The sequence below is a fragment of the Nicotiana tomentosiformis genome, chromosome 6, assembly GCF_000390325.3.
Source record: "Nicotiana tomentosiformis chromosome 6, ASM39032v3, whole genome shotgun sequence".
Lineage (NCBI taxonomy): Eukaryota > Viridiplantae > Streptophyta > Magnoliopsida > Solanales > Solanaceae > Nicotiana > Nicotiana tomentosiformis.
The window spans coordinates 105108489-105136074 of record NC_090817.1 but is presented as its reverse complement, the minus strand read 5'-3'; the positions used below and the strand labels follow the sequence as shown (position 1 = coordinate 105136074).

Sequence of the window (27586 nt, the reverse complement as noted above, 5' to 3'; positions counted from 1 at the left end):
AATATGCTACGAAATCTGCTAATACCTGAGACTTTATAGAAGTTCTAGGCTGATATATAATACATATTCACTAAAATCTATAGTTTATTTAGCTAAACTCCCTAATAATTCTTGCTTATGCAATATATTCCTTAGCGGAAAAGCAGTTACGACAGAGATAGGATGGTATTGAAAGTAAGGTCGTAACTTCTTTGATGGCATAATTAAAGCTAAAGCAAGTTTTTCTAGGTGAGGATATCATGTCTCAACATCTAGTAAAGACTTACTAACATGATAAATCGAAGATTGTTTACCTTTATTCTCTCGTACCAGTACCGCGCTTACCGCTACTTCTGACACAGCAAGGTAGATGAGCAATCTCTCCCCATCTTTTGGTTTTGCTAACAAGGGCAGATTTGACAGATACGTCTTTAAGTCCTTCAGAGCTTATTGACATTCGTCAGTCCATTCAAACTGATTTTGCTTTTTCAATAATGAAAATAACTAAAAGCACTTCTCATATGACTTGGATATAAACCTTCCTAGAGCAGCTACCCTACCTGTTAACCTCTGTACTTCTTTCTTGCTCGTGAGTACATCAGGTATCTCCTCAATAGCTTTGATCTGTGCAAAATTTACTTTAATATCCCTGTTAAAATAAGAAAATGCAAAATTTTACCTGAAGCTACGCCAAAAGCGCACTTTTTTTTAGCAAATAGACTACTAGGTTATTCACCTAGTAGCTTTTATATATATAATAAGTCCCAAATCACCTAGTAGCACTTTTTAGGATTTAACTTCATGTTGTATTTGAGGAGAATTTCAAAGGTATCAGCTAAATGTTAAAAATGATGCCCTGCCTGCGTTGACTTGACAACATATCATCTATGTAGACCTCCATAGTTTTTCCCAAGTGTTCTTGAAATATTTTAGTCACCAATCTTTGATACATGGCTCCAGCATTTTTCAAGCCAAATGGCATGACTTTATAGCAATAAGTCCTTCTGTCTGTGATAAATGAGGTTTTTTCCTCATCTAAAGGGTCCATTTTTATCTGATTATAACAAGAACAAGCATCTAAAAAAACTTTAAAGCTCATGACCTGCGGTAGAATTAATTAATTTGTTCTATGTGTGGAAAAAGAAATGAATCTTTAGGACAAACCTTATTTAAATTGGTATAATCTACACAGACTCGCCATTTTCCATTCTTTTTTGGAACTACAACAGTATTAGCTAACTAGTCAGGATACTTTACCTCTCGTATTGAACTAATTTTTAGAAGTTTTTGTACCTTATCCAAGATCACTTTTTTTAAAGGCCTCTTGCTTCCTTTTCTTCTGCTTGACAAGTGGATGTAATGGATCCTCATTTAGCTTATGGGTCATCACCTCTGGTGGGATACCTGTCGTATCTGAAAGCGACCAAGCAAAGCAATCTGCGTTAGCATGTAAAAATTCGATTAACTTAACTTTCATTTTCGGGCTCAAATTTGCTCCGATGTAAACTTATCTATCTGGCTAATGGACAAATAATATCACAGCTTCGAGCTCCTCCGTTGTTGTTTTGATGTTCTCATTTTCCTCTGGCTCTTGAATCACATAGGGTCTTGAATCCAAATCAGTTTGACCTTGTGTGCTTTCAGTTGAGGTGTGGATAGAAGCGTCCCCAACTAAATTCTTTAATTCCTATTTTGCGTCTGCATCATTGGCTTATGTATTTGCAATCACCACTGAATTAATACTCCGTGAGGCCTATTGATCTCCCCAGATTTGTCAGTTCCCCCACCGTGATGGGAATTTGATAACTTGATGCAACGTGGACGGGACAACATCCATATCATGAACCCACGTCCTACCCAAGATTATATTATAGGCCATGCCCGCGTCTATTACCTGAACCTTTGTGTCTTTGATGACTCCTTTTGCAAGCGTAGCCAGCTCAACTTCTTCTTTCATAACGATGCTTGAATTATCAAACCTAGATAATGAACGTGTTTTTGTTATTATCTTATCATTAGCCCGCATTTCATGAACCACTCTCAGTAAAATGATATTCACTCAGCTACCTGGGTCAATCAAAACTCATTTTAACATTAGTATCATGTACAAGTAATGATATTACCAGTGCATCGTTGTGAGGAATTATCAAGCCATCTGTGTCTTCATCATCAAACACTATACCGTCACCTTCCAAGACTTGGTGAACTCACTTCCCGTGAGTGACAGTGACCTTTGATGTTTTTATGCAGTCGTGTACGTTACCTCATTAACTTCATCTCCTCCGGTTATGATGTTTACCGTTATCTTTGGTGATGGAGGCTTTGGGAGTTCTTGCATGTTTTTCATGTATGATTGTTTTCCTTTCTCACTGAATAGACTCGTAAGATAACCTTGCTTCAGCAGATATTCAACTTCCCTTTGCAAAAGCATGCAGTCCGTTTTTCTATGGCCATGATCATTGTGAAACTCGCACCAAAAATTTGGGTTCCTTTTGTTTGGATCCGATCTTATCTCTTTTGAGCATCGTACCTTGTCTCTCATTCCTCTTAGAACAACCACCAATTCAGAGGTGCTGATGTTAAAGCTATAATCTCATATTCTTGCTCGAGTACTAGCACTGTTGCTCCTAGCGTCTCACTCCTTTTTGAATCGGGAAGAAGAACTCACCTCTTTTTGCCTTGATTTTGAATCAAAACGTGCATTCTCTTGTTTAGCTCGGGAATCTCACCCTGTAGGTCCCATTTAAGGCTCATACCTGTTCTTACCAGACCTTCTCTCTAATTCTGAGCGTCTTGATCTGCCCTTGGCTGTGTAACCGTATCTTCTTCTATCCGCAGTTTCATGTTGTATCAGGTGTACACATCTTTCCAAGTTGTTGTAGGAAACTCCCACAAATTTTCTTTCAACCTCTTTGTGGCTTCTGAACTTTTCTCGTTCAAATTGCTTACAAATTCCATAGCCGCCCAATTATCAAGTACTCGTGGCAGCATCATTCTATCACGTTGGAATCTATCTACGAATTCTCTGTGCAATTCTGTACTCCCCTATTTAACTTTAAAGATATCATTCATCCTTTTTCACCTTTCTAAGCCCCCAAATGCACCTTTATAAATGAATCTGTAAATTCAGCAAAAGAATCAATTGAGTTTTCAGGTAAGAGTGAGTACCATGTTAACGCCCCTTTTGTGAGAGTTTCACCAAATGTTTTAACCAAAACCAATTCAATCTCCTGTTTGGTTAAATCATTGCCTTTCACACCTGTAGTGAATGTAGTGACATGATTCCGTGGGTCGGATGTCCCGTCATATTTAGGGATATCGGGCATTTTAAACTTTTTGGGAATTGGCAAAGGTGTTGCACTTGGCTTCCAAGGTTCTTATGAATATTTGTCAATATCCACACCTTTGATCGCATGAGGCACTTCAGGTATTTTTTTCTATACGCTCATTTTGCCCCTTCAACTGTTTTTGCAAAGTTAGTACTAAACTTTGTAAACTGCAATTATTCGGTGTACCTAATCCTCCATCGCGAGATTCATTTGACATTTCTCTACTTACAGAGTTATTAAGTCATGAACATGGATTTTCCAAGGTGGTATTAACTTGTGGTGGAGTTTGTGCTGTGTTGGGTAATCCACTAGCAAAAGCTCGTAGTGCTTCATTCACGTATTTTGCAATCAACTACTTCAAAGCATCCTGCTTGATGATTTGGTCAGCCCCCTGTTGTCTATCAGTGCGTGAAGCAGACCTTTCATGTGAACTTTCTTGTGAGTGCTGAGGAGTAGTTGTGGATGTGTGATGTGGTGGAGTTCCACCTCGTTGATTCAGCTAGTTGTTCTTGTTAGCAGTAGACATATTTTGTTGCTAAAAATAAAATTTGAAAAGTGAACAAATTATCAAATTTTCATTAACGGAACCAATTTGTTTAACCCAAAAATACATTTCTCAGTCAAAGTTAATATCAAGAAGAAATCGGGTTACTGATAACCGAAATTACTTCACTTTTTTGGTAATTTGAAGAATAAAAAGAATAATGGAAATAATAGGTAAGGATAGAAATCTTAAAGTAGATCGCTAATTTCTCTCAGAATTGAGTTTTGAACACTTTGAATAAAGTAAAAGACTAATTGTATATATTGATAAAAATTTAGATGCCTTTACAAATGAGGATCGGGTCCTTATATAAAGGTACATAATTATAACGATTTTCCTACTTAATTTTGGCTTGTTAATGGCACTAATTGCCTTGATTGCATGTTACCATATATAATTATAACAATGATATTAATGACTGAGGATTTCTTGTAATCAAGATCAATGCTGATTTTCCTTCCTTATTTATAACAGATTCCCGAACCTTCCCCTTTTATGGTCTTCATTCATCTCGTACCTATTTCTTATTTTCCAGTTGTCAGGACTGGTACCTTTTCTGATGGAACACCGGAAGTATTCCGCTCGTGCCTTTTCAATTCTTTTAATTTATTTTTAACTGAAATTGCCACTTGTCACTTTGCTGATGGTCCATGTGTCATTCCTTTTTCCACCAATACACTTAGATCTTTGGTTCTTGATTGTGGGTGTGATAGTCCCCTAGTACTTGAGGCTGGATTTTGAGGGCTCAAGTACTATTGATCTGATACGGGCAGTCCCCAGTCCTAGACCGGTCTTCAAAACTAAAGTAGCACGCTTACTGTTGCCTCGTTAAAAAAAAAAAAAATCAGTCAAAGGGAAAAAAGAGTACACCACGTGCTTTCATACCTAATTCTTGGACTTGACTTCGATTGAGTATCTGCATGGGTTAGTTCAAAGGATAATAAACCTCAAAGAAATTTAGGTATTCATACCTCAGTAGTAGTATCGCTTTAAGTCTGCCACATTTCAGTTGTTTTACAGTTGTACGCCATTTTTGGAATCAAGATGGTACAAGCCTTTTTCGGTTATACCAGTGACTCCGTATGGTCCTTCCCAGTTTGGACCTAGTTTCCCATCATTCGAGTTCTTGGTATGTAGTGTGACTTTCCTCAATACTAAGTCCTCGACTTGGAAGTGTCGAATGTTTGCCCTTAGTTTGTAATATCTTCCTATTCACTGCTTTTGAGCTGCTAACCAGACCAGGGCGGCTTCTTGCCTTTCGTCCGTTAAATTTAGACATGTGTCCATGGCTCATCGTTCAATATTTTTGTAGCATATCGGAACCTTAAGCTCGGTGCTCCCACTTCTATCAGAATCAAAGCTTCTGCGTCGTAGACTAGAGAAAATAGTGTCTCACCGGTACTCGACCTCGAAGTTGTTCGATACGCCTATAGGACCTCGGGCATAATTTCTTTCTACTTTTGTTTTGAGTCAGTCAACCTTTTCTTCAAGTTCTGCAGTATAGTTTTTTTTTGTCGACTCCGCTTGACCGCTCGCGCTCGGGTGATAAGGGTCGATAAAATCCTTTGGATTTTGTGATCTTCAAAGAACTTATTGACCTTGCTGCCGATGAATTGTCTCCCATTATCACATGCAATTTCGGTTGGTATCCCGAACCGGCATAATCTATGATCCCAGATGAATTCGATAACCTTCTTTTCTATTACTTTCTCAAACGCATATGCTTCAACCCACTTGGAGAAGTAATTGATCATGAGCAATATGTACTAAGCTTTACCAGGTGCCCATGGTAAAGGAACTACGATATCTATTCCCCACTTCATGAATGACCAAGGGAAAAGGATAGGGTAAAGCAGCTCTCCCGGTTGGTTGATCATCGGGACATGCCTTTGACACTCATTGCATTTCTGAACAAAGTCCTTCGCATCCTTCTCCATTTAATTCCAGTAATACGCGACCCTGATCAATTTTTGAACCAACTATTCCACTCCCGAATGTTTTTCGTAAGTACCCTCATGGACTTCCCTCATCACGTAATAGATCTCCAGGGCCCCAAACATCTTGCTAGTGGTCCAAAAAAATGACCTTCGGTACAGTTGGCCTTCAACCAAGCAAAATATGGAAGTTTTAGATCGAAGGGCCCTCGATTCTTTAGGATCTGATGGCAGTTTCCCCTTTTGAAGGTAATCCACATACTTGTTTGGCCAATCCCAAGTCAAACTCATTGAGTTTACCTCGGCACGACCGACCTCTATCACTGAGCTCATCAATTACACTACCGTTCTGGAGTTGAATTCATTAGAGTCCCCTTACAATCCCAAATTAGCCAACGCATCGGCCTCACTGTTCTGATCTTAAGGCATATGTTGTAACTTCTTTAACTTCGAACGCTCCGTTAACTTGGTTAATAACGAGATGGGAGTCGCACTTGGCTTCGATAACTTTAGTCCCTAGGCTTTTAGCCAATTCTAGATCTACAATCATAGCCTCATATTCAACTTCATTGTTAGTCAATTTCACAGCTTTAGTTGATTGCCTTATTAGGTTACTTGTGGGGGGGGGGGGGAGGTTAGTACGATACCCAACCCGGACCCTTTGACGTTGAGGCACCATCCGTGAATATGGTCCAGACCCTCGAGCTAGTTCCCGAGGCAAGTAATAATACTTTATCGACCTCAGGAATCAGGGCCGATGTGAAACCAGCCGCGAAATCCGCTAATATCTGGGACTTTATAGTTGTTCGGGGTTTGTATTCAATATTGTACCCGCTAATCTCTATGGCCAATTTGCTAGTCGGCCTAAGAGTTTGGGTTTATGAATAACATTCCTTAATGGGTATGAGAAAATGACACATATAGGGTGACATTGAAAATATGGTTTTAGTTTCCTAGATGTGCTTAGCAAGGCAAACGCCAATCTTTTTAGGTGTGGATACCTAGTTTTGGCATCACCTAAGGTTATACTAACATAATGTATAGGAAATTGCGTACCTTTCTCTTCCCAAACCAGGACACCACTTACCGCTACCTCGAACACTGCCAAGTAAAGGTATAGTTGCCCGTTCGCCTTCGAGGTGTGCATCAAATGAGGGCTTGATAAAATCAGTGGCTTTTATCCGATGACCTGGAAATGAATCGGCCCAATGCGTCTATTCGCCCGGTTAGCCTTTCTGGAGAGGTTCGTGCCTCAGTCCCGCAGAGAGGAGATGCGCAGGCAGTTCAAGCAGCTTCGTCAGGGTGATATGTCCGTGACATAATATGAGATGAGATTTTTAGAATTGGCCCGACATGCTATCTGGTTTATTCCTACAGACAGGGAAAGGATCAGGAGGTTCATAGATGGCCTTACTTTTCAGCTGCGATTACTCATGATTAGAGAGAGGGTGTCTGGTACTACTTTTGATGAGGTTGTCGACATTGCTCGTCAGATTGAGATGGTTCGTAGCCAGGAGCGGGTTGAGAGGAAGGCTAAGAGGCCTCATGGTTTCGGTGATTTCAGTGGTATTCCTTTAGGGGGTCAGTTTTATCGTGGTAGGGGCCGTTCTTACAGACACGCTCAGGCAGGTCGTCCAGCTCATCGTGGTACATCAACTAGCCACGGTTCTTACAGTTCTCACTCAGGTCAGTCTTCATTCAGTGCACTACCAGTGCAGAGTTCTCATCATGCCTCGTCTGCTCAAGCTTCTACAGGTAATTCTTCGGGTTATCAGGAGCAGCAGTTCCGTCAGAGGAGGGATTGTTTCGAGTGTGGAGAATTGGGTCATTTCAAGAGAGATTGTCCTAGGCTGTTGAGTGGGGCTCCACAACAGAGTTCTCGACCAACGGCACCAACACCAGCAGTTACACCACCTGCCCAGCCAGCTCAGGGTGAGAGTCAGGCAGTTAGGGGTTTATTAGGCCTAGTGCGTCACCTTCGGGTGCACCAGTTCTGTGTGTGAAAAAGAAAGATGGTACTATGAGGATGTTCATTGATTATAGGCAATTGAACAAAGTTACAATCAAGAATAAATATCCATTGCCGCGTATTGATGACTTATTTGACCAGATTTAGGGAGCGAGGGTGTTCTCCAAAATTGATTTGAGATCTGGGTATCACCAGTTAAAAATTCGGGATTCGGATATTCTGAAGACGGTATTCATAACTTGTTATAGCCACTACAAATTTCTTGTGATGTCGTTTGGGCTAACCAATGCCCCAACACCATTTATACATTTGATGAATAATGTATTTCATCCATATCTTGATTTATTTATCGTAGTATTTATTGATGATATTCTGGTGTACTCACGTAGCCAGAAGGAGCATGCACAACACTTATGTATTGTATTACAGAGGCTGAGAGAGGAGAAACTTTATGCCAAATTCTCTAAGTGTGAGTTCTGGCTTAGTTCGGTGGCATTCTTGGGACATATAGTATCCAGTGAAGGAATTAAGGTGGATCCGAAGAAAATAGAGGCGGTTCAGAATTGGCCCAGACCATCCTCAGTTAGTGAGATTCGGAGTTTTCTTGGCTTGGCCGGTTATTATCGTCGTTTCATGGAGGGTTTCTCGTCTATTGTATCGCCTATGACTAAATTGACCCAGAAAGGTGCTCCGTTCAGGTGGTCAGATGAATGTGAAGAGAGCTTTCAGAAGCTCAAGATAGCTTTGAATACATCTCCAGTATTAGTGTTATCTACAGGTTCAGAGTCTTATACTGTGTATTGTGACGCATCGCGTAATGGCCTCGGCGCAGTGCTGATGCAAGACGGTATGGTGATTGCCTATGCGTCCAGACAATTAAAGGTACATGAGAAGAATTATCCAGTCCACGATCTTGAGTTAGCAGCTATTGTTCATGCCTTGAAAATTTGGCGGCATTACTTGTACGGTGTTCAGTGTGAGGTACCAAGCATCAGATTCCGACATGCAACAAAGGAATCGAATGGCGAGGCTATGAATACATGCCTAGAACTATTAGATGAAAGGCGCAAAGCCGCCCTTGAAAGGTTGGCCGCCCAAAAACAGCGGATCGAGAGATATTATAATCGAAGGGCCAACCTTCGATATTTTAATATCGGGGACTTAGTATTAAGAAAATTTACACTGAATACCCGAAACCCGAACGAAGAGAAATTGGGGCCAAACTGGGAAGGACCATACCAAATTATCGAGATCACCGGAAAAGGATCCTACAAGCTCGGAACAATGAACGAAGAGCAATTACCGAATAACTAGAATATATCTCACTTAAAACGATATTATTGTTAAGGTATGTCCTCTTCTATTTTTCTTTTTTACATTTCAAATTGACACTTGCAGGCAACGTACAAAGGATGATACGAGATGCTAGGTCTGAAAGCACGCGTTGCACTCTTTTTCCCTTGAACCAGTTTTATCCCAGTTGGGTTTTCCGGCAAGGTTTTTAACGAGGCGACAAGTAATCGTGCTAACTTAGAATCGAAGGCTGGCTACGAACCGACGATAATGATCACGACAGCATTTGAGGCCTCTCTTCGGTCAACCTCGAATATTGGGGGCCAATATCCTCGGATATCGGATTTAACAAGGCATTTTGACTTCGTGATTGAAGGGTCTCGATCAACAGGATTTATTGTAAGGGCCAAACGGTCAAATGAACTGTGCCCGCTCAAATCACTCGAGCCCTAGCACAAAACATGTATACATGTACAACTATTATGCACAAGAATAAAAAATGAGGATCTTCTTTGCATATAAACATCTCGTCCTAAAAAATGTTACTTGCATTTCTCAAGGAATTTCCTATACCTGATCCCCTAAAGATATCAAGCCCAAGGGCCAGCTTAATTTGAGTTCGAACATTCACTTCACTCGGGGACTGTAGGCATTGCCTAACTTAAAAGACTAAGGCCGTTCTGAGTTAATAAAACTCGAGGGCATAAAGCTTATTTGGCATTGCCCGAATTTAACGGCTAAGGTCATTCCGAGTTAAAAACACTCGAGGGGATGAAGCTTATTTGGCATTGCCCGAATTTAAAGGCTAAGACCATTCCAAGTTAAAAACACTCGAGGGCATAAAAGCTTATTTGGCATTGCCCGACTTAAAAGGCTAAGTCCATTCCGAGTTAAAAACACTCGAGGGTATGAAGCTTATTTGGCATTGCCCGAATTTAAAGGCTTAGGCCATTCCGAGTTAAAAATACTCGAGGGCATAAAAGCTTATTTGGCATTGCCCTACTTAAAAGGCTAAGGCCGTTCCGAGTTAATAAAACTCGAGGACATGAAACTCATTTGGCATTGTCCGAATTTAAAGGCTAAGGCCATTCCGAGTTAAAAACACTCGAGGGCATGAAGCTTATTTGGCATTGCCCGAATTTAAAGGTTAAGGCCATTCCGAGTTAAAAACACTCGAGGGCATAAAAGCTTATTTGGCATTGCCCGACTTAAAAGGCTAAGGCCGTTCCGAGTTAATAAAACTCGAGGACATGAAACTCATTTGGCATTGTCCGAATTTAAAGGCTAAGGCCATTCCGAGTTAAAAACACTCGAGGGGATGAAGCTTATTTGGCATTGACCGAATTAAAAGGCTAAGGTCATTCCGAGTTAAAAACACTTGAGGGCATAAATGCTTATTTGGCATTGCCCGAATTTAAAGGCTAAGGACATTCCGAGTTAAAAACACTCGAGGGCATGAAGCTTATTTGGCATGCCCGAATTAAAAGGATAAGGCCGTTCCAAGTTAAAAACACTCGAGGGCATAAAAACTTATTTGGCAGCGCCCGAACTAAAAGGGATACGGCCATACTAATACGGCTCGGAGACGTCCAAGACTCATAACAAAAATAAGGCCTTTGAAAATCTCTCATAACCGGTTTTAAAAGCTATTCTTGACAAGCTATAAACCAAAATTATTTTTGGGGGAAAGTTTTCGGTAACACCGAATCCCTACAATGCCTTAATACAAAGTAAAGGCAAGGTTTGTTCGAACCTTCGAACATAACCTAACCATTTCATGCTAAGGCATTTTGACTTTTGCGAATCCAAATAAAGCAAAGGAAAGATTCAAAAACTATGAAAAGGAAATGCCTTATATATATTTCAAAAATTTCTTTACAAGGGCTGAATAGCCCCGATGAATATTTTTTACAACAGGCCGAACGACCTTAACAAAAGACAGTACAAAAGGTAAAAAGACCCTAAATGGCCTAATCTTCATCGGGGGCTATATCATCGCCTACAAGGTCTTCGCCACCATCGGACCCACCCGACTCTTCAGACTCCTTAAAATCCTCCTCGAGATAAGCCAACTTCCGAGCCTTGGCTTCGCAGATCTTGGCATTCTCGATTTCAGCCAATATATCAAAACTCAGAGCATGGACTCCCTCGAGGGCCTCCCTTAGGGATTGCCACTTCGCATGTTTTACCATGTGTCTTGCTTGTTACTGAATGGCCTCGGCATCGGCCTTAAACTTGGCCACTTTTTCATCAGCCTCGGTCTTGGCCACGACAACCTCTAACTTGGCCGCCTCGAGCTCGTTGGCCAAATTCTCTTGACCAGAAAAAGCCGAAGCCAATTGAGAATGGAGTCCCTCGATCGTATTGGCCTGCACCGAATATTTCTCCTTTATAGCCCAAAGTTGAACCTTAGTCGAAGCCAACTGCGCCCGGGTAGTCTCTTTTTCCGAGGCCAGGAGGTCCATATTTATCTTCCATTTTTCGGCCTCAGCCTTCACCATGTCCACCTCCACCTAGAGCTGCCCGATCTGGTCAAGTTTCTGATGAACCTGTGGGTTCGAGTTGCTAGCCAATATGTCTGAATCATCATCACTAAGTTCGAATATTCGTATTACCTGCTCGACCAAACCGTCATGCTCCTTCCGAGCCACTTCTAACTCGGCCTGGAGCTTCACACTAAGAAGCTTGTAAGCAACTTTCTTCTCGGCAAGCTCCCGAGTTTCGGCCTTGTGATGCTTGAACTCCTCCCCATATTGGAGAAAGGACTCGTGATGAAGCACCGAGGCCTGCAAGCACAAAGGAAAATATTAGGATTAATCATTATTGAATCTAAGTACATAATGAAAGGACATTCAAAATTACCCGATTCAGCGCTTGTTGAGCTTCGTTGAACAGTCAGGGCGCTTCCACCTCGTTCATTCTAGCTTGATCCTATTCGGTCACCAAGCACCGAAGGTAACTAGCAATCCCCATCGAGGCAGAGAGAACCCGGGCGTCCTCCGGAATGGACATAAAAATTACACGTCTCTGAGTAGGATCAACACTTGGAGCGGGGAACTGATTCACTAATTTTGGGCTCGAAGAAAACCCGCCAACTCCCGCAGACGATATCTTCTTTGGTGCCGGTAAGTCACCCAATCCGGTTACATCCTCCGAAGTAGTAGAGTTCAGGCCATCGAAGAAATTGTGGAAAGAATCGGCTGCTACTTGGGCCCCTTCGCCGAGGTTACCTTTCAACATCTGAGCCTCGTTTACCATAGAGTTGGTAAACGAAGGTGATCCAGAGAGATCGATCACCCCAAGAACCTCCTTAGGCACATTACCTTCCAACCGAGAAGTACCGGTCATAATCTCTTTTTCGACCTCCCTAGCTCGGGGCAACACGATCTCGACCCTCCTTAGTTTAGAGACCTCAGCCACTGCTTCTTCTATGGCCTTCATGGCATGAGGTAGTTTGGAACTGCTTCTCACGCGCGTCACCAATTTAGAATCTTCTTATTCTTCGGACTCATCCCTCAACCGATGGAGTTAGTCTGATGAGAGTTCCCGGGCGCTGGCTTTCTTAGGTTTGCACGCCAACCGCTTCCTCAGTCATTTCTTTTTAGGGCTCGAGGAACTCAGAGCTTGTCTTCTTTTCTTCTCTTTATCCTGCTTCGGAAGAAGGAGATCGGCGTATATATCATCATCGGCTGATGGGGGCCTCATTTCGACGTCTTTTGGTAGACCTACAAAGAGAAAATAAAACTATTCAGAAATTGATGATGCGAAAGTAAAATCAAATATAACTAAGATAAGAAATTCTCACCATGATTACGGACCTCCCATCGACCCTTCGAGAGCTCACGCCATAAGCGCTCGGAATAAGGTCTCTGTGTCATAATGCCCTCGACCCACTCCTTGAGTCGAGGAATGGCATCCGACATATGGGCAACAACTGCATCATCAATTCATCACATAACATCGATGAGAAGGGATGAAAAAGAAAAGCAATAAAAGAAATCTTGAAGGCGAAGTTATACTTATGTTTCATATTCCATTTCTCATGAAATGGCATATCCGCAGCCGGGATCAAGTCCGAGGTCCTCACTCGAACGAATTGGCTCAACCAGCCCCGGTCCCGATCCTCATCGATGCTCGAGAATATAGCCTTAGTGGCTCGGCATGCGAGCTTGATTAATCCCCCTCAGTAAAGTCGAGGGCTGTACAGGCGCATGAGGTGGTCGATAGTAAATGGACACCCTCGATTTTTCTCACGAAGAAACGCAGAAGAATTACAATCCTCCAAAACGAGGGGTGAATCTTCCCGAGAGTTACCTCGTATCTCTTTACAAAGGGCTATGATGACGGGGTCTAAGGGACCGAGCGTGAAATGGTAAGTGTAAACACTTAGAAAACCCTCCACGTAGGTGGTGATCGATTCCTCGGGGGTAGGGATCACAAAAAATTTATCTTCCCAGTGGTAGTCTTCTTTGACCTTATCGAGGATGCTGGCAATAATAATGTATATATACCTCAAGACCGGCTCGCACCTACCCGGTACCAAGGGGGTGTTCTCGATCTTAAAGTCGGACCCGGTTGGGCATCCTGAAGGGACAAACCACTTTAAAGGGGGTTCCGGTGTTGGTTCCTCAGTAGCAGCAGGTGAAACATTTTCCGATGGTTTCGAGGAAGAAGGGTTTTCTTATTAAGGAACAGATTTTGAAGTCTTTGCCATTTTTTCTAAATAGAAAGAAGAAGATGTTGGTAAAAGAGGAATTGTAATTAGCGGGTGACTTATGAAAAAATTTCAAAGAATTCACAAGGAAGGAAGTTCTTAAGCTTAAAACCAGAAAACCTTAAGATGAAGATGGTGAAGTTCTCTTAAAACGCAAGAGCAAAAGTTGGAATGGAAAAGGTTCTAATGAATGGATTAAAGGGTATTTATAGTATTCCCAAATGGCAAGATGGCCGACCATTAACTGATACACATTTAATGCCTCGAAGACTGGACTGACGGGATGTTTCCACTATTCTTATTACTTACGTCATGAATTCATTGCCATGTTTTATCAAAGTAAGAATCGAAAGCTCAAATCGTTTCCCATCATTTGCTCTCCGAAAAATAAGGGATTTTGACGTCATATTTGTGTCACCTGCGTCGTGACACATCGAATTAAGAATCTGAGGCTTATATCATTTCTCGTCATTTACTCTCCGAAAAACGAGGGGACTATTTGTATATGGGTAAAACCAAGCTCGATATTCGATAGAGCTTCCGAACTCTTTGATTAAGCCAGGGCCAAAATATTTATGATCGGGTGAAGTCTAGCTCAAAGATCGGCACATGGTAATTATGATTGAACCCAAAACACTATCAAAATTAACCATTGAAGCCATCATATTTGCCCTTGAGTTTGCTGAAAGCGTGACCGGTCATGTTCCTAACGGTCTCGAAGAAAGCTTTGCCAACTCATCCGACATGGGTCCGTAATTCTCGCCATTAACCAATCATTATGGCAGAAATCACGGAACGGGTCAAAAAAGGGACCAACGGTGAGCAAATCAAGGACTTTTGCCTTTTATAGAACAATAAAATAATATCTCAAAGGGTAGATCTCCCCTAATATATAAGGGGGACTTGACAATTCATAAAACACATTGTAACTTATATCAAAAGGCAATATACTGTTGTTTCTATCTTTGTCATAGAGCATTGCACAACAACATAAATAATATTATCAGTTATATTATTTCTAGCTCGGGGGAGATTAATCTCACAAGGCTAGGGTTGTTCAAATTTGTGTGGTTTGCATTTACCTTTCTATCTTTTATTTTCCATAATTGATCTAATTTATCACTTTGTATCAAATTATATCAGTTATCCTTAAAATCACGTACAAATTCAATTGTTATCCGATTTTTAGGGTAAAAAGTGTGATAAGAACTTACTACCAAGACCTAAAGATAAGTTCTACAAAGTGGTGGTTAGACCGACTATAGTGTATGAGATGGAGTGTTGGCCAGTCAAGAACTCTCATGTCTAGAAGATGAAAGTAGAGGAGATTAGGATACTGAGATGGATGTGTGACCATAGCAAGAGAGATATGGTCAGGAATGACGATATACGAGACAAGATAGGAGTGGTCTTCATGGTGGACAAGATGTGGGAAGCGAAGCTGAGAGAATTCGGGCATATAAAGAGGAGATGTTCAGATACTCCAGTGAGGATGTGTGAGAGTTGATGATGATAGGTTTGAGGAGCAATAGTGGTAGGCCGAAAAAGTATTGAGGAGAGGTGATTAATCGGGACATGGCGCATCTTCAGCTTACCGAGGACATGACCCTTAATAGGAGAGTGTGGAGGTCAAGAATTAGGGTAGAAGGATAGTAGTAAGTAGAATGTCTTTCCTATCATTTAAGTAGTAGTAGCATCATCTTCATATTTCCGTATTTCTAAATTTTTATTACTACCTGATTGCTTTTGTTCTAGTTTTCTATATTTTGTTGGTGTTACTGCTTCTTTGACTTTTATACTATTGTGTTTCTTTCTCTATTCTGTTGTAATTGATTATACATGCTTGCTTTGAGCCGATGGTCTATCGAAAATAACATCTCTTCCAGCACAAGGTAGGGATAAGGTTGCGTACACGCTACCCTTCTCAGACCGCACTTGTAAAATTATACTCTCTCCGTTCCAATTTATGTGAACCTATTTGACTGGGCACAGAGTTTACGAAAAAATGAAGACTTTTGAAATTTGTGATCCTAAACAAGTCAAAAAAGGGTCCAGAGTGTTTGTGTGGTTATAAAAGCTTCTCATTAAGGATAAAATTGTAAGTTTAAGCTAAATTATTTCTAAATTTAGAAAGGGGTCATTCTTTTTGGAACGGACTAGGTTCACATAAACGGAATGGAAGGAGTACTAGGTGTGTAATTGGTTTGGTAGTAGAGCAAATCAGTTTTCAAGATACTGTTAAAGTTCAGGTTTAAAATAACTACTAAAATGTTTGTCAAAACAACTTTTGTCGTAAAAATTAACACATTAAATTACAGTACTTTTTAACGGTAAGACTTATCACGTACTTGTTCAAGTAGTTCAGAGGCATAGGAGGTGGCACAGATTTGATTTGCACAAATTTCTTAGAATTCAGATCTATGGCGTAACATATTGCAAGTAATACCATCTTTTTTTAAATGAAAAGTTGGAAATTAAAAAATAAATAAATTGACACATACACAACGTTAAACCAGACATTCTATTTTTGCTAATTAGTCAATTGAACAATGAAATAACATACTGATTTATCTCACAATTCACTCGTTGAAGTTTATTCCTTTTTTCCAGAGAATCCTTAAGAAGGAAGTAGGGAAATTGAGGGATAGAAGTCCATTGAACAAGGATAATCAACATTTTTTTTGGGGGGTTGGGGGGTGGGGTGGGGTGGGGTGGGGGGTGTTGGTTGGTTGTGGAGAATATTCAGACATCTATTCCGGATTTAACTTCAAGCAAGTATCATACACTAGCAAAGCTAGATACAAATTACTACTACATTTAATAGTAGACAAATATAACAACATCGACATTTTATATTTACATAACAAAGCTTGATACAAGTTGAAGAGACACACTATTACCAAAGACAGATAACTACATATTGATCATTATATAAGGATCAATAGAATTCGCGGTCAGGGAAGAGCAATGGAGCCACAAGGGACCAAATATATAGTCCAGCAGTAACCAATTCTGTACATATGCGAACCCAAAGAGATGTCCAACCAACATCGATTAGGTCTGAACTCTCAGAACTGCTAGTCCACCCTGAAAGAAGCATTGCAGAATACATGCTAGCCAGAGCAAATATCAGATGGAAGAATGAGTAGGAGTAGCTCACTGGCCGTGGTTCGGTTGATCCTTTCCCAGATTCTAGCTCCTCGGAAGCAAGAAGGGATTTCTTCTCACCTATAACAGAAGATTGGTACTCTTCAAGAAATTTTTCGTGGAGTAGCGTAAAATATGCAGATAGAGAAATTCTACAGCAAGATATCAGCAGCATCACGCGCAAGACTTTAGATGACTACTGCTCATGAATGGATGGATCAGAACAGCTTGTGTGAGGTGTGATGTACTAATATATTGTCGCTTAATATTAGAGTTCTGTTACTTGAAAGAAACAATGGGTGTGTTTCACTATTCTGTATGAGTATATTTCCGCATTTTAGTAACATTTTCACCATCTTAATTCACCTAGGCACATAAACACACAGCTACGACTAGTAGTACATGCTAGAAGATCCATTGTTAAGAAAGCACCAGCAATATTCTACCTAGGTTATTTAAAAAAGAGGAAGGAGAATACACTGTGACAATAACTATAAATAGCTTCTCCTAAATGTCATCACCACCCATTTTAGTCAAGATTGACAATAACCAGACAAATCACAGGAATATTCATTTTTTTTTTTTTGACAAGGAAATCACAGGAATCTTCATGAATTGAGAAAATGGGTTTACAAATCTCAAGTCATTCACTGAGCTGCAGAAGAAATAGTAAGAGCATAAAGAGGTTTTAGTACCTGATCTGGGAGAAGATGGAGGAGAGAGAAAAGTAGTTGAAGATCCAGCACGAAGAGCAGAATATAGAACTGAGAGAACAGTTGTAAGCATCCCGAGAACAAGGGTACTTGTTGTTACAGCCTTTGATTTGTTAAGCCCATTGCAGACATAATCTCGAGGTTCACTAGAAAGACCAGTGTAGCAAACATAAGCACAGTAAACAGATATCACAGAGGCCGGCAATAGGCTGCCATTTACCTGGACATAGTTATAGGAGAAAGATGATTAGCATAAGTCAAAACACAAAAGAACAAAATTTAGGTACCAAAAGTGATTCCTCTGAATGCATAGAATAGGCAGGTAACCCTAAAGGAAATGTTTGACGTATACATATGCATATAAGTATATGCATGTCATCTGCATGAGATAATCGACTTCGTAATGCATAATGCATATGAAGCATTTCAATATTTTTAAAAAGTCATCCTCCAGGGAAGAAGTGTTAAGGTGAAAAAAACAGCATCAGCAGAGAGAGCATTTACCTTTGGGTGCAAAGCAATAACAGCAAATGCAAATGCAAGGATCATGGTCATTACAATGAAGAACACATTCAGTCCACAGTCATGTCCAGAAGGATTGAACCACATAAATAAGATTCCAGAAAAAGCAAATGTTGCAATATAGCATCCCGCAGATATCACAAGTAAAGCAATATACCTGCACAAAATATGTCAAACTCTTAAAGATAAAATAAGGTCCACGGATAAAATTATTAAAAAAGATAAGAAATTGAACCAACCACTTTTGTTCATCTTTTGCAACCCATGAATCATTCCATGAGTGTGTAGCATCTAACAGTATTATTACTTGGATTAACAAAAACAACCCTGCCCCAAATTTCGAAATAAAACCTGCAAAGGCAGAAAATAAAATCAATCAGGTAAAATGAAAATAAAATACAAATTTTGACAGTAAACTATCTGAACAAAAGAAGGACACAATATAAAAAAATAGAACAGGATTTGAACCCACAAGCTAGAGGAGAGTGTACTTATTGGAAGAAGTAAACTGGAAAAAGAGTGGTCCAAAAAAAATGGTAAAAAGCTGAATTAAGTGTTGTCAAAGGTGAAAAGCGCAAAAAACTCTAAGGTCCATAGGTCTTTAACGCAAAGCGCAAATAAAGCGTGGGCTTTGATGAAGAAAGACGCAAATGGAGAAAAAATACAAATATGTATGTGTAGTCCAAGACTAATAAATGGGAATAACAAATATATGGACAAAGAAATTGAAAAAGAATTACGATAAAATGAATTATCAATTGATTAGTGTCGCCTCTTCAGGATTAAGCTATTGGCAAGGAAAAGTATGCCTTAGAGCCTTGATGACGACACCGAAGTACCATCAAAGCGAGACGAAGCGCTCAACATGTTTTGAGCCTCGCTTCAGGGCTTAAGCATGCCTTTGACAACACTGGGTGAACTGTTGTCAGGAAAAAACGTGAACTGTCAAAACATGCCAATTCCTTTACCTAGTTGATATTCTGTTCATCATGTATTTACAACACAAAATTATGATTCCTAGAGACATTATCTGATAATTTTGAAGAAAAATCTTTCTAAGGTATGGTAGATCTGACAGAATTGAAATCCCTAGTCTTCTAACTTCTGAAAGGAGAATATAAAATGACACTTGATGATTTTATGTAGATGTCATACTAAAAAAAAAAAAGATTTAAATGTTGACTACTAAATTAATCTCAGTACAAAAAAAGAAAAATGATTTAAATGTTTACTAAATTATTTCAGTTTAAGGGCATAGAACTGACTATAAACTGTTATGACACCGTTAGGCAGGAAAAACATCAGGGCAACAAGCAACATCCAGATCACCAATTTAGCAACCCATCCACCGTGATGCCAGGAGTCACGCTTATCATTTTGATCCTTGACACCAATCATTATAAGTGCAAGCAGTCCAAAAAACAAGAAATTCCCCAAACTGACACGAAGAACAGCTTGTGCTTGAAACCATTCCTTCGAGTAATTGTCTGAAGTGTTTATCCCTACAACCAACAAACATATGAACGAATTAGCAAGAAATGCAAGTATTACTTTCATCATTGTAAAACAACAAGTAGCAAGAATAATATGAGGGATCTCAACAGATATCTCACTTGGACTATTGGCTTATTTAGAGACAACACAGATTTAGATACAGAAAGAAATCTGAAAAGAATTTATTTTGAACTTCCATCAATTCTTTGTTCCTTTTTTCCTGGCAAAGAACTAATAATTTGACACATTTCTTTTTAGCCAGATATATATAGAAGGAGGTCTAATTTGCAGTCAATTCCTCTGTTGTTTATTTAATTTGATGTGCTTTTCAACAGTTTCCAAACGATATCTCCTAACCAGCGTTTCCAATCAAAACCTGTAACATTATAAGTTATTTGACAATATTACTCTCAATAAAGAAATACAAATAAATGAAAAAGTGGGTGGTTGATCGCCGCCTCCTTGTCCTGGAGGCTCTTTGGCAAAGGAGGAGTACTTTTCTAATTAGCTAATTTCTTTTCAAATCAGTTGATTCTTTTGGAGTTTCAGTACTTCATTCAAAGTCAAATCCATCATCATCTACCAAATTTTAATTACATTATCACATTAGCATTTTTTCACTGAAGGAGAAAAAAGGGCAGCCCGGTGCACAAAGCATCCGCATTCACGCAAGGTCCGGGAAGGGCCGCATCCCGAGGGGTGTGATGTAGACATCCTACCCTAACACAAACATTAGTGGCTGCTTCCATGGCTCGAACCCATGACCAGAGACAACTTTTTACTGAAGGAGACTTTGTAACAAATCATAAAACCTAGCAGGTGCAGTGAGATGTGAAAAATGAAGAGGACACGCAAAACAGGAAAAAAACATGATATCGTTCGTCCCTTAAGTTTGTATCTTCATTTACTGAAGTAGCATGCATTGAAAGATCTCAAGTATACTTAGGAGTATATATCATTTGAGTACCATATCAGGTAGAACTTCCTCCTTCTAAGTCCCTTCATGGAAAGGAGGATGCATCCGACAGAACTACTTAAGGAAAGAAAAATCTAGAGAAGGAACCAACTAGAAGCAAAGCAACAAAACAACCAGTAACCGAAGCAACCATTTTATATCTTCCCCTATTAATATGAAAACCACTTCGCCTTCAAATAGCATAGCATGTACCCCAAATTGTTTGCATGCAGTCAGTCAACCATGTAAAGCTGAACACTGATCACCAAAGAAGAGTGGAATCTATGGCTTGCTAGTGAATTGTGTGACCGATCTCATGCTTAAGCTGTTAGAAAGAGCACACTTTAGTTTACTTAATTATGTCTTTAACAGCTAGAAAAGGTCTTCCAGAGAACTACAGTCTAATGTTCTCCCAAAGAACCTGCTTAACTATACAAATTTAAAATCAGGATAGTTTTGCCATAGCAAAATGCAAATTTTATCATTTACGATTCTGTCCTAAATACAACTGAGGATGGAACTTAAAGGTGAAAGGACGGATCACAACCCTAATTGCCAGAAGTCTGAAGCCTAACACTCCATCCTTTCCAATTTATACGGTACTCTTTCCATTTTGGAACATTCCAAAATGTTTGACGCTATTTTAATTTCTTATAATTTTCACACCTTTCAAAAATCCAATTTCAATAAATATTTGAACTTTAAACTTTGATGCCTATTAAACTAACTTTTCATCATTACTATAATATATTTCTTCCACTATCACATACCATGTATAAGTCAGAGTGCTTAGGTACTACCAGCTACGTCCCAATAGTAACTAAAATTTTGAAGGCGGAGAAAAATAAGATCTCCAACCGGCTATTCAACAATTTGAATCGAGCCACAAAAGCTAACATAAAACAGTTTGAAGAGGTTAAAAAGAGACAGAAAAAAAGGGGATAATTTACATGAGAAATTCTTGAGGAGAGGAGACGCGACTTCTCTGAGAACCCAAGAGACGATCAAGGAAACACCAAATAGGGCACAGTAAGCAAGTCTAGCTGAGCTCCTTGTCACACCTGACGCCACCGATGTGCAGAGTCCGCATGTCAATGACGCGCAGCAAGATGCCAAACACGACATCTCTCAACTTTCCCTCCGCGTGTTGTACTGAAGAGATCCAGATGGAATTGGCAGGTCCTCCCTATTGGAATATTCTAGCTCTTCAGTTCGGAATTTCTCGACGATTTTAATTTATTGTCCGTAACTTCCTTGTTTGAATGAATATCTTATAGGTGGAAAAAAATGTCTTATAACTTAAACTGGGCTTCTTGTTAAAGGCTCAAGTCAAATAGTTTGTATAGTTTGGCCCAGTATCAAAGTAGGTTACCCAATAGAGGGTATCAAAACTCAGACCAAACTAGTTTAGATCAATTCTTTTGTCCAACTTCATGGTGGAAATGACATCAGGTAGCCACTTTTAAACCCGCGATTTAAAATATATTCCCAGTTTGTAATATATTTAAAAATTATTCAATTTGCTCGAACTTCAGGACACAACGTCCTGAAATTTAAATCTCAAGTTCAAACTTTAGGACATCGTATCTTAAAATTCAAAAATTGTGTTCAGAAATTCAAATCTTATGTCCTGAGTTTTAAATTATTAGTTCGAAAATTTAGGACAAAGTGTCCTGAAGTTCAAATTAGCAGCTCAAAAATTCAGGACACTAAGTCCCGAATTCCGAATTCAGGATATTTAGTCCTGAAGTTTGGTGAATTGGCTAATCTTTAAATACTTTGTAAATTGTGGATATATTTTAAACATCGGACGTAAAAGTGGTTAATAGTGCACTTCATCCAACCTCATGGGTTTGCTTCAAACATTTGAATAGAAGTTTGGGCGAAGTGCACTAGTAGCCACTTTTATGCCTACTATTTAAAATATATCAATAATTTACAAATGTATTTAAAGATTATGTAATTCGCCCAATCTTCAGGACTAAGTCCTCATTTGTTTGCACTTAATGGAGGTCTGAATCTTAATCATTCAGATCTTCAAACATTAAGTGTGTTTGTTTTTAAAGTGTGAATCTTAATTATTCAGATCTTAATAATTAAGTGTGTTTGTTTTTTCAACTTCACAACCACTTAATGGGTATGATTAGGTATGTATGATTAAGATACATAATAGAGACTTAATTTCATCAAGATGCTATCATCCATATTCATTATTAGCTGTTGTCACTGCCTTCCATTATCAATTACCACCATACCACCCACCACTAACATACTCAACCACCACTACCATCATCCTCAATCATAACCGTCACCGTTATCGACTACCACCATCCCCACCACCATCATTCTCAATCACAACCAACACGCATCCACCTCAACTAACTACCATGTCACCATCAATAACCATAGCTAGCACTGTTCGTCATTATAAACTACCACCACTCACTACCACCTTCCTCGATCACAACTACTACCATCCACCACTACCATCCTCAATAATAATTGCCACCACTACCAATCACCACTAGCTACTACCTTGAACTACCACCATCAACCAAAATTATCATCAACCACCGCCTCTAGTCGACATTCTCAAGCACCATCGTTAGCCATCACCACCAACAACTGCTATATTTTAAAAAATTATATATTTTATTGATAGAATATTAGATTAATTAGTATTTCATTTGAATTTTATGTTTATTAATTTTTAAATAAAGATAAATTTTATACATTCAAATTTTAAAAATCAAACAATCTTAATCATTTATTATTCAGATCTTCATACGCATCTTAATATTCACACATGCATTCAAATTTAGATAACTTAATCTTAATACACATCTTGATATTCAGATGTGTATTCAGATTCAAGCGTGTTAATCTTAAAAAAATGAGGCCTAAGTATCCTGAATTTTTGAGTTGCTAATTTGAAATTCAGGACTTAGAATCCTGAGTTTTTAAACTACTAATTTGAAATTCAGCACTAAGTGCCCTGAACTTTAATGTTCAGTATTAAATGTCTTGAATTTCTGAACTACTAATCCAAAATTTAGGACATTAGATTCGAATTTCTGGACATACTTTTCGGACTTTAGAACATGATGTATGAAGTTTGAACATTGAGGTTTAAACTTCAGGACGTTGTGTCCTGAAATTTGGGCAAATTGACTAATCTTTAAATACATTGTAAATTGTGTATATATTTTAAACAACATGCTCAGATGTGACTACTAGGTGTCATTTCTACCACAAAGTTTTGTACAAAGATTTTTCCCAATATTTTGAGAAAACCATTGCTAGTTTTGCAAAACATTGGTTGAAAATAATTTTGCATAAATTGAATATTTTTCCAAAAACTCTTATTCAAAATTTTCAAGCAAACGATGTTGCGTAAAATGATGAAGCACGAAACTACTTGTAGAATCATGGAGTTACATTAGATTAATAAACTATACTCTTTAAAGTAAGGGACAAAAATTACTACTCCATTCATTGGAGGACAAAGTAATAACACTAACTATTGACTAGAAGTGAAAAGATTGTTGTGCGTTGTTTCTCGTTGACCATCCTGTCACTTCTTATATAAGTAAGATCTCTCGTCCTTAAAACTCATGATTTTGACTCACGTACTATCAATATGTTAGTAATAAGCTAGAGTAAATCTATAAGAGATCAACGAATTTTATCTTGTCATTATAGAGATTTTCGTGTCATCATATTTGATCTATTTCACCTAAAAATAGTAGATCATACCAAGAAGATGGATTTTCACCAATAGGATTCAAAAAATAATAAATAAATAAAAAGGCAAAAAATTTAAAGAAATTCAACGTCTAATATATATATAAAAAATTAATTTTATATATACAATATAATTTTCGGCGAAAAAAGTTCGACTGAACCCTTTCGCGCACACCTAGCTTCGCCGGTGGATCATACAAATAAGTGTGTAATGGCTAGTATTTCAAGCCATATATATTGGCAGTGGTATAATGAAAAAAATATCTATGTTACAGTTTCACGACTAACAATATTATTGAAACGTGCAGCACATTCCCTGCAGAAGAGGCGTTGAACTCCGTGATTGCTTAATTTGTCTTTGTCAATGCCTTCCTTGTTAGTATTTAGAAAAACAGAATGTTGTGATTGTAGTGTCTCAGTCGGTCACATCAAACATTACCACTTCCATGCATTATTAAACGTACACATCACCCTATCGAGATGTGCCCATTGCAAACTTCCGCACACCATTATTCATTTTTGTCTTTAAGTTCAACGAACAGTCCTACTATTCAGATTATATACAAGTTGTCTCTTACCCTTATATATTGACATATCACCCTCCACAGAATTAGGTAGTACGTTCGTATAAGTAGTAGTAATATTTACTAAGATTATATCAAAATCTCAACAACAGGGACTAAAATTTTGTTCAACTCATCAGCTTAATTTGAGCACGCAGCTGAAATTTTTATAGGTCCAAATATGCAAGTCCCTATTAATTATGTGTTGATTCCTTTGCCTCAAAGTGAGGAATGAATCCTTCCTTGCCATTCTTTGGCGATACCATTTATCTATAACTCGAGAATTGCAAGTTGCAACTCAATAGGAGTAAATCTTATACATTATATTCCTGGGATCCTATATGTCTCTCTTTGAAAGGTGGAACTGTCCATGAAAAGACAAAACATATGGTGGGGTTAAGAGTCGGATGCAGTATAGTATATATATTTTAAATCTATGGATTTGATGGAGCAAACCCTATCTAGAAGAGAGGAAGGAGGAAGATGAGCAAAGAAGGAGGAAATGAGAAAAGTGATATTATGTTATTAACCACCCAAGCAAGATACAAACGACCCATGTTTATACACTTCACAAACTAATATTTAATCTCTAACTAACTATCATTAAATAGTCTAAACTATCCCTAATACAGTAATACCACATCAAGTCACCCCTTTCATAATACTCCTCCTCAAGCTAGGTGGTGCAAACACATCAAATACACCTAGCTTGGAACTCAAATATTCATGTTGAATTCTGCTTAACCCTTTTGTTAGCAAATCTGCTTGTTGTTCTCTTGTACCTACATATTTGGTTGCAACTAATCCTTCTAGCACCTTTTCTCTTATAAAATGATAAACTATATCAATGTGCTTTGTGCGTTCATGAAATACTGGATTTGCAGCAATCTGTATGGTTGCCTTGCTATCACCGTGAATGTTTACAGGTAGCTGAATCTCAACTCCTATCTCCTTTATCAGTCCTACTAGCCATACCAATTCTGCAACTGTGGCTGCTAGACTTCTGTATTTTACTTCAGCAGAGCTTCTAGAGACTGTTGTCTGCTTCTTAGGCTTCCAAGGCACCAAAGAATCATCTAGCTTGATCAAGAACCCTGTCACAGATCTCCTTGAGTGCTGACATGTAGCCCAATCTGCATCACAGTAGGCCTCCAGTGTTCCTGTGTTTTTGCTTAACATCAGAACACCTTGCCCAGGATGATTCTTGACATATTTAACAACTCTTATTGCAGCTTCCATATGAGACCTTTTTGGTTGTTGAAGAAATTGACTTAGCATTTGCACACTGAATGCTAAATCAGGTCTTATCACAGTCAAATACAACAGCTTCCCAATTAGCCTTTGATAGACTCCTGGATCTGGTAATAGTTCATCCACAATATTACTTGTAGTTCCCAAATGATCATCATACTCCTTTGTTGTCAGCTTTGTATTGAACTCTCGTGGAGTGGCTACAAGCTTTGCTGCTCCAAGGCAAAGCTCAGAAATGATCTCTAAAGCATACTTTCTCTGATGCATGATAATTCCATTTGTAGATCTTGCAAATTCTATACCAAGGAAGAATTTCAACTCTCCCACATCTTTCATTTAAAGGTTTGATGTAGAGATGGCTTTGTCTCCTCAATCAACTGCAAGGAAGTGCCAGTAACTAGCATGTCACCTATATAAACTAATACTATCACAGTGGCTTCATTGGTCTTTTTGATGAACAAAGAATGGTCATATTGGCTATGAGCAAAATCAAACTGATATAAGGCTTCTATGAGCTTCTCATTCCACTGCCTAGGAGCATGTTTAAGGCCATACAGGGATTTAAGAAGCCTGCGTACTGGCTGAGACTCCCCCTGGCTTCTAAATCCTGGTGGCAGTTACATATAGATCTCATCAAAGAGATCACCTAATGAGATCACTTTGAAGGAAGGCATTGTACACATCCATTTGATGTATATGCAACTTCTGAGCTGCAGCTATGGACAATACAATTCTTACTGTCACCATTTTCACAACAGGTTAAAATATCTCTTGGTAGTCAATTCCCTCCTTTTGACTATATCCCTTAGCTACCAGCCTAGCTTTAAATCTTTCCACTTCACTTGAGGCCTTGTATTTGACTTTATACACCCATTTGTAACCAATTGAAACTTTACCTGTGGGAAGTGGAACTATATCCCATGTGTGATTGCTTTCTAGTGCCTCAATTTCAGCTTTCATAGCTTCTATCCACCTAGGGTCTTGACTAGCATCAACAAAAGTGGTAGGTTCTACAATAAAGGAGAAGGCTGATAGATGGGCATGGCATTTAGGGGATACTGCAGTATAGGAAACATAGTTTGCAATAACATAAGGAATAAACTCATGAACATTCAATAACACAAAGTCCTTCATCCAAATGGGAGGATTCTTGGGTCTGGATTATTTTCTGACTTCATTTTCTACAACTGGTGGATCAGTGGGAGCTTGTTGAAGAAATGAATGTTGCACTTGTGCATGATCAGAAGCTTCTTGAGCTGTTGGAACTAAGTCACTTGCACTTTCATCTGCAAGTTCAGCATCATGGATAATTGCTTCTGTGTCATTAACTGTATCTCCCATGTCTAGTTGTGGCAGTACAATGTCATGATCATCATGCTATCTCACGCCAGGCACATGTGGAGTTCCTGTCAACTAAGGAGAATCTGGTGCTAGA

The 27586-nt window shown here is 39.0% G+C and overlaps 1 protein-coding gene and 1 long non-coding RNA gene across 2 annotated transcripts; one reads left to right on the top strand and one right to left on the bottom strand.

Moving 5' to 3' along the window:
• Nucleotides 1–16491: 16491 nt before the first annotated feature.
• Nucleotides 16492–21852, bottom strand: LOC104114358 (uncharacterized). The gene is made up of 6 exons (XM_009624784.4): nucleotides 21544–21852; nucleotides 19410–19646; nucleotides 18384–18495; nucleotides 18127–18301; nucleotides 17605–17842; nucleotides 16492–16990 (listed from the first exon to the last, which is right to left on the bottom strand). The coding sequence occupies exons 1-6, from the start codon at nucleotides 21716–21718 to the stop codon at nucleotides 16701–16703; spliced, it is 1227 nt and encodes a 408-aa protein (XP_009623079.1). The 5' UTR covers nucleotides 21719–21852; the 3' UTR covers nucleotides 16492–16700.
• Nucleotides 19300–19611, top strand: LOC138893390 (uncharacterized). The gene is made up of 2 exons (XR_011408777.1): nucleotides 19300–19343; nucleotides 19390–19611. It is a non-coding gene; the product is annotated as an uncharacterized lncRNA (long non-coding RNA).
• Nucleotides 21853–27586: the final 5734 nt, after the last annotated feature.

Excerpts from the sequence above, each read along its gene's own strand:
- LOC104114358 (XM_009624784.4), bottom strand. The coding sequence starts at position 21,718 with ATGTCGTGTTTGGCATCTTGCTGCGCGTCATTGACATGCGGACTCTGC. Across the intron at positions 18,496-19,409 it reads CGGTGTCATAACAGTTTATA|GTTTTATTTCGAAATTTGGG; the intron begins GTCAGTTCTATG and ends CTGCCTTTGCAG. Across the intron at positions 16,991-17,604 it reads TCCATCTTCTCCCAGATCAG|GTGAGAAGAAATCCCTTCTT; the intron begins GTACTAAAACCT and ends CTTCTGTTATAG.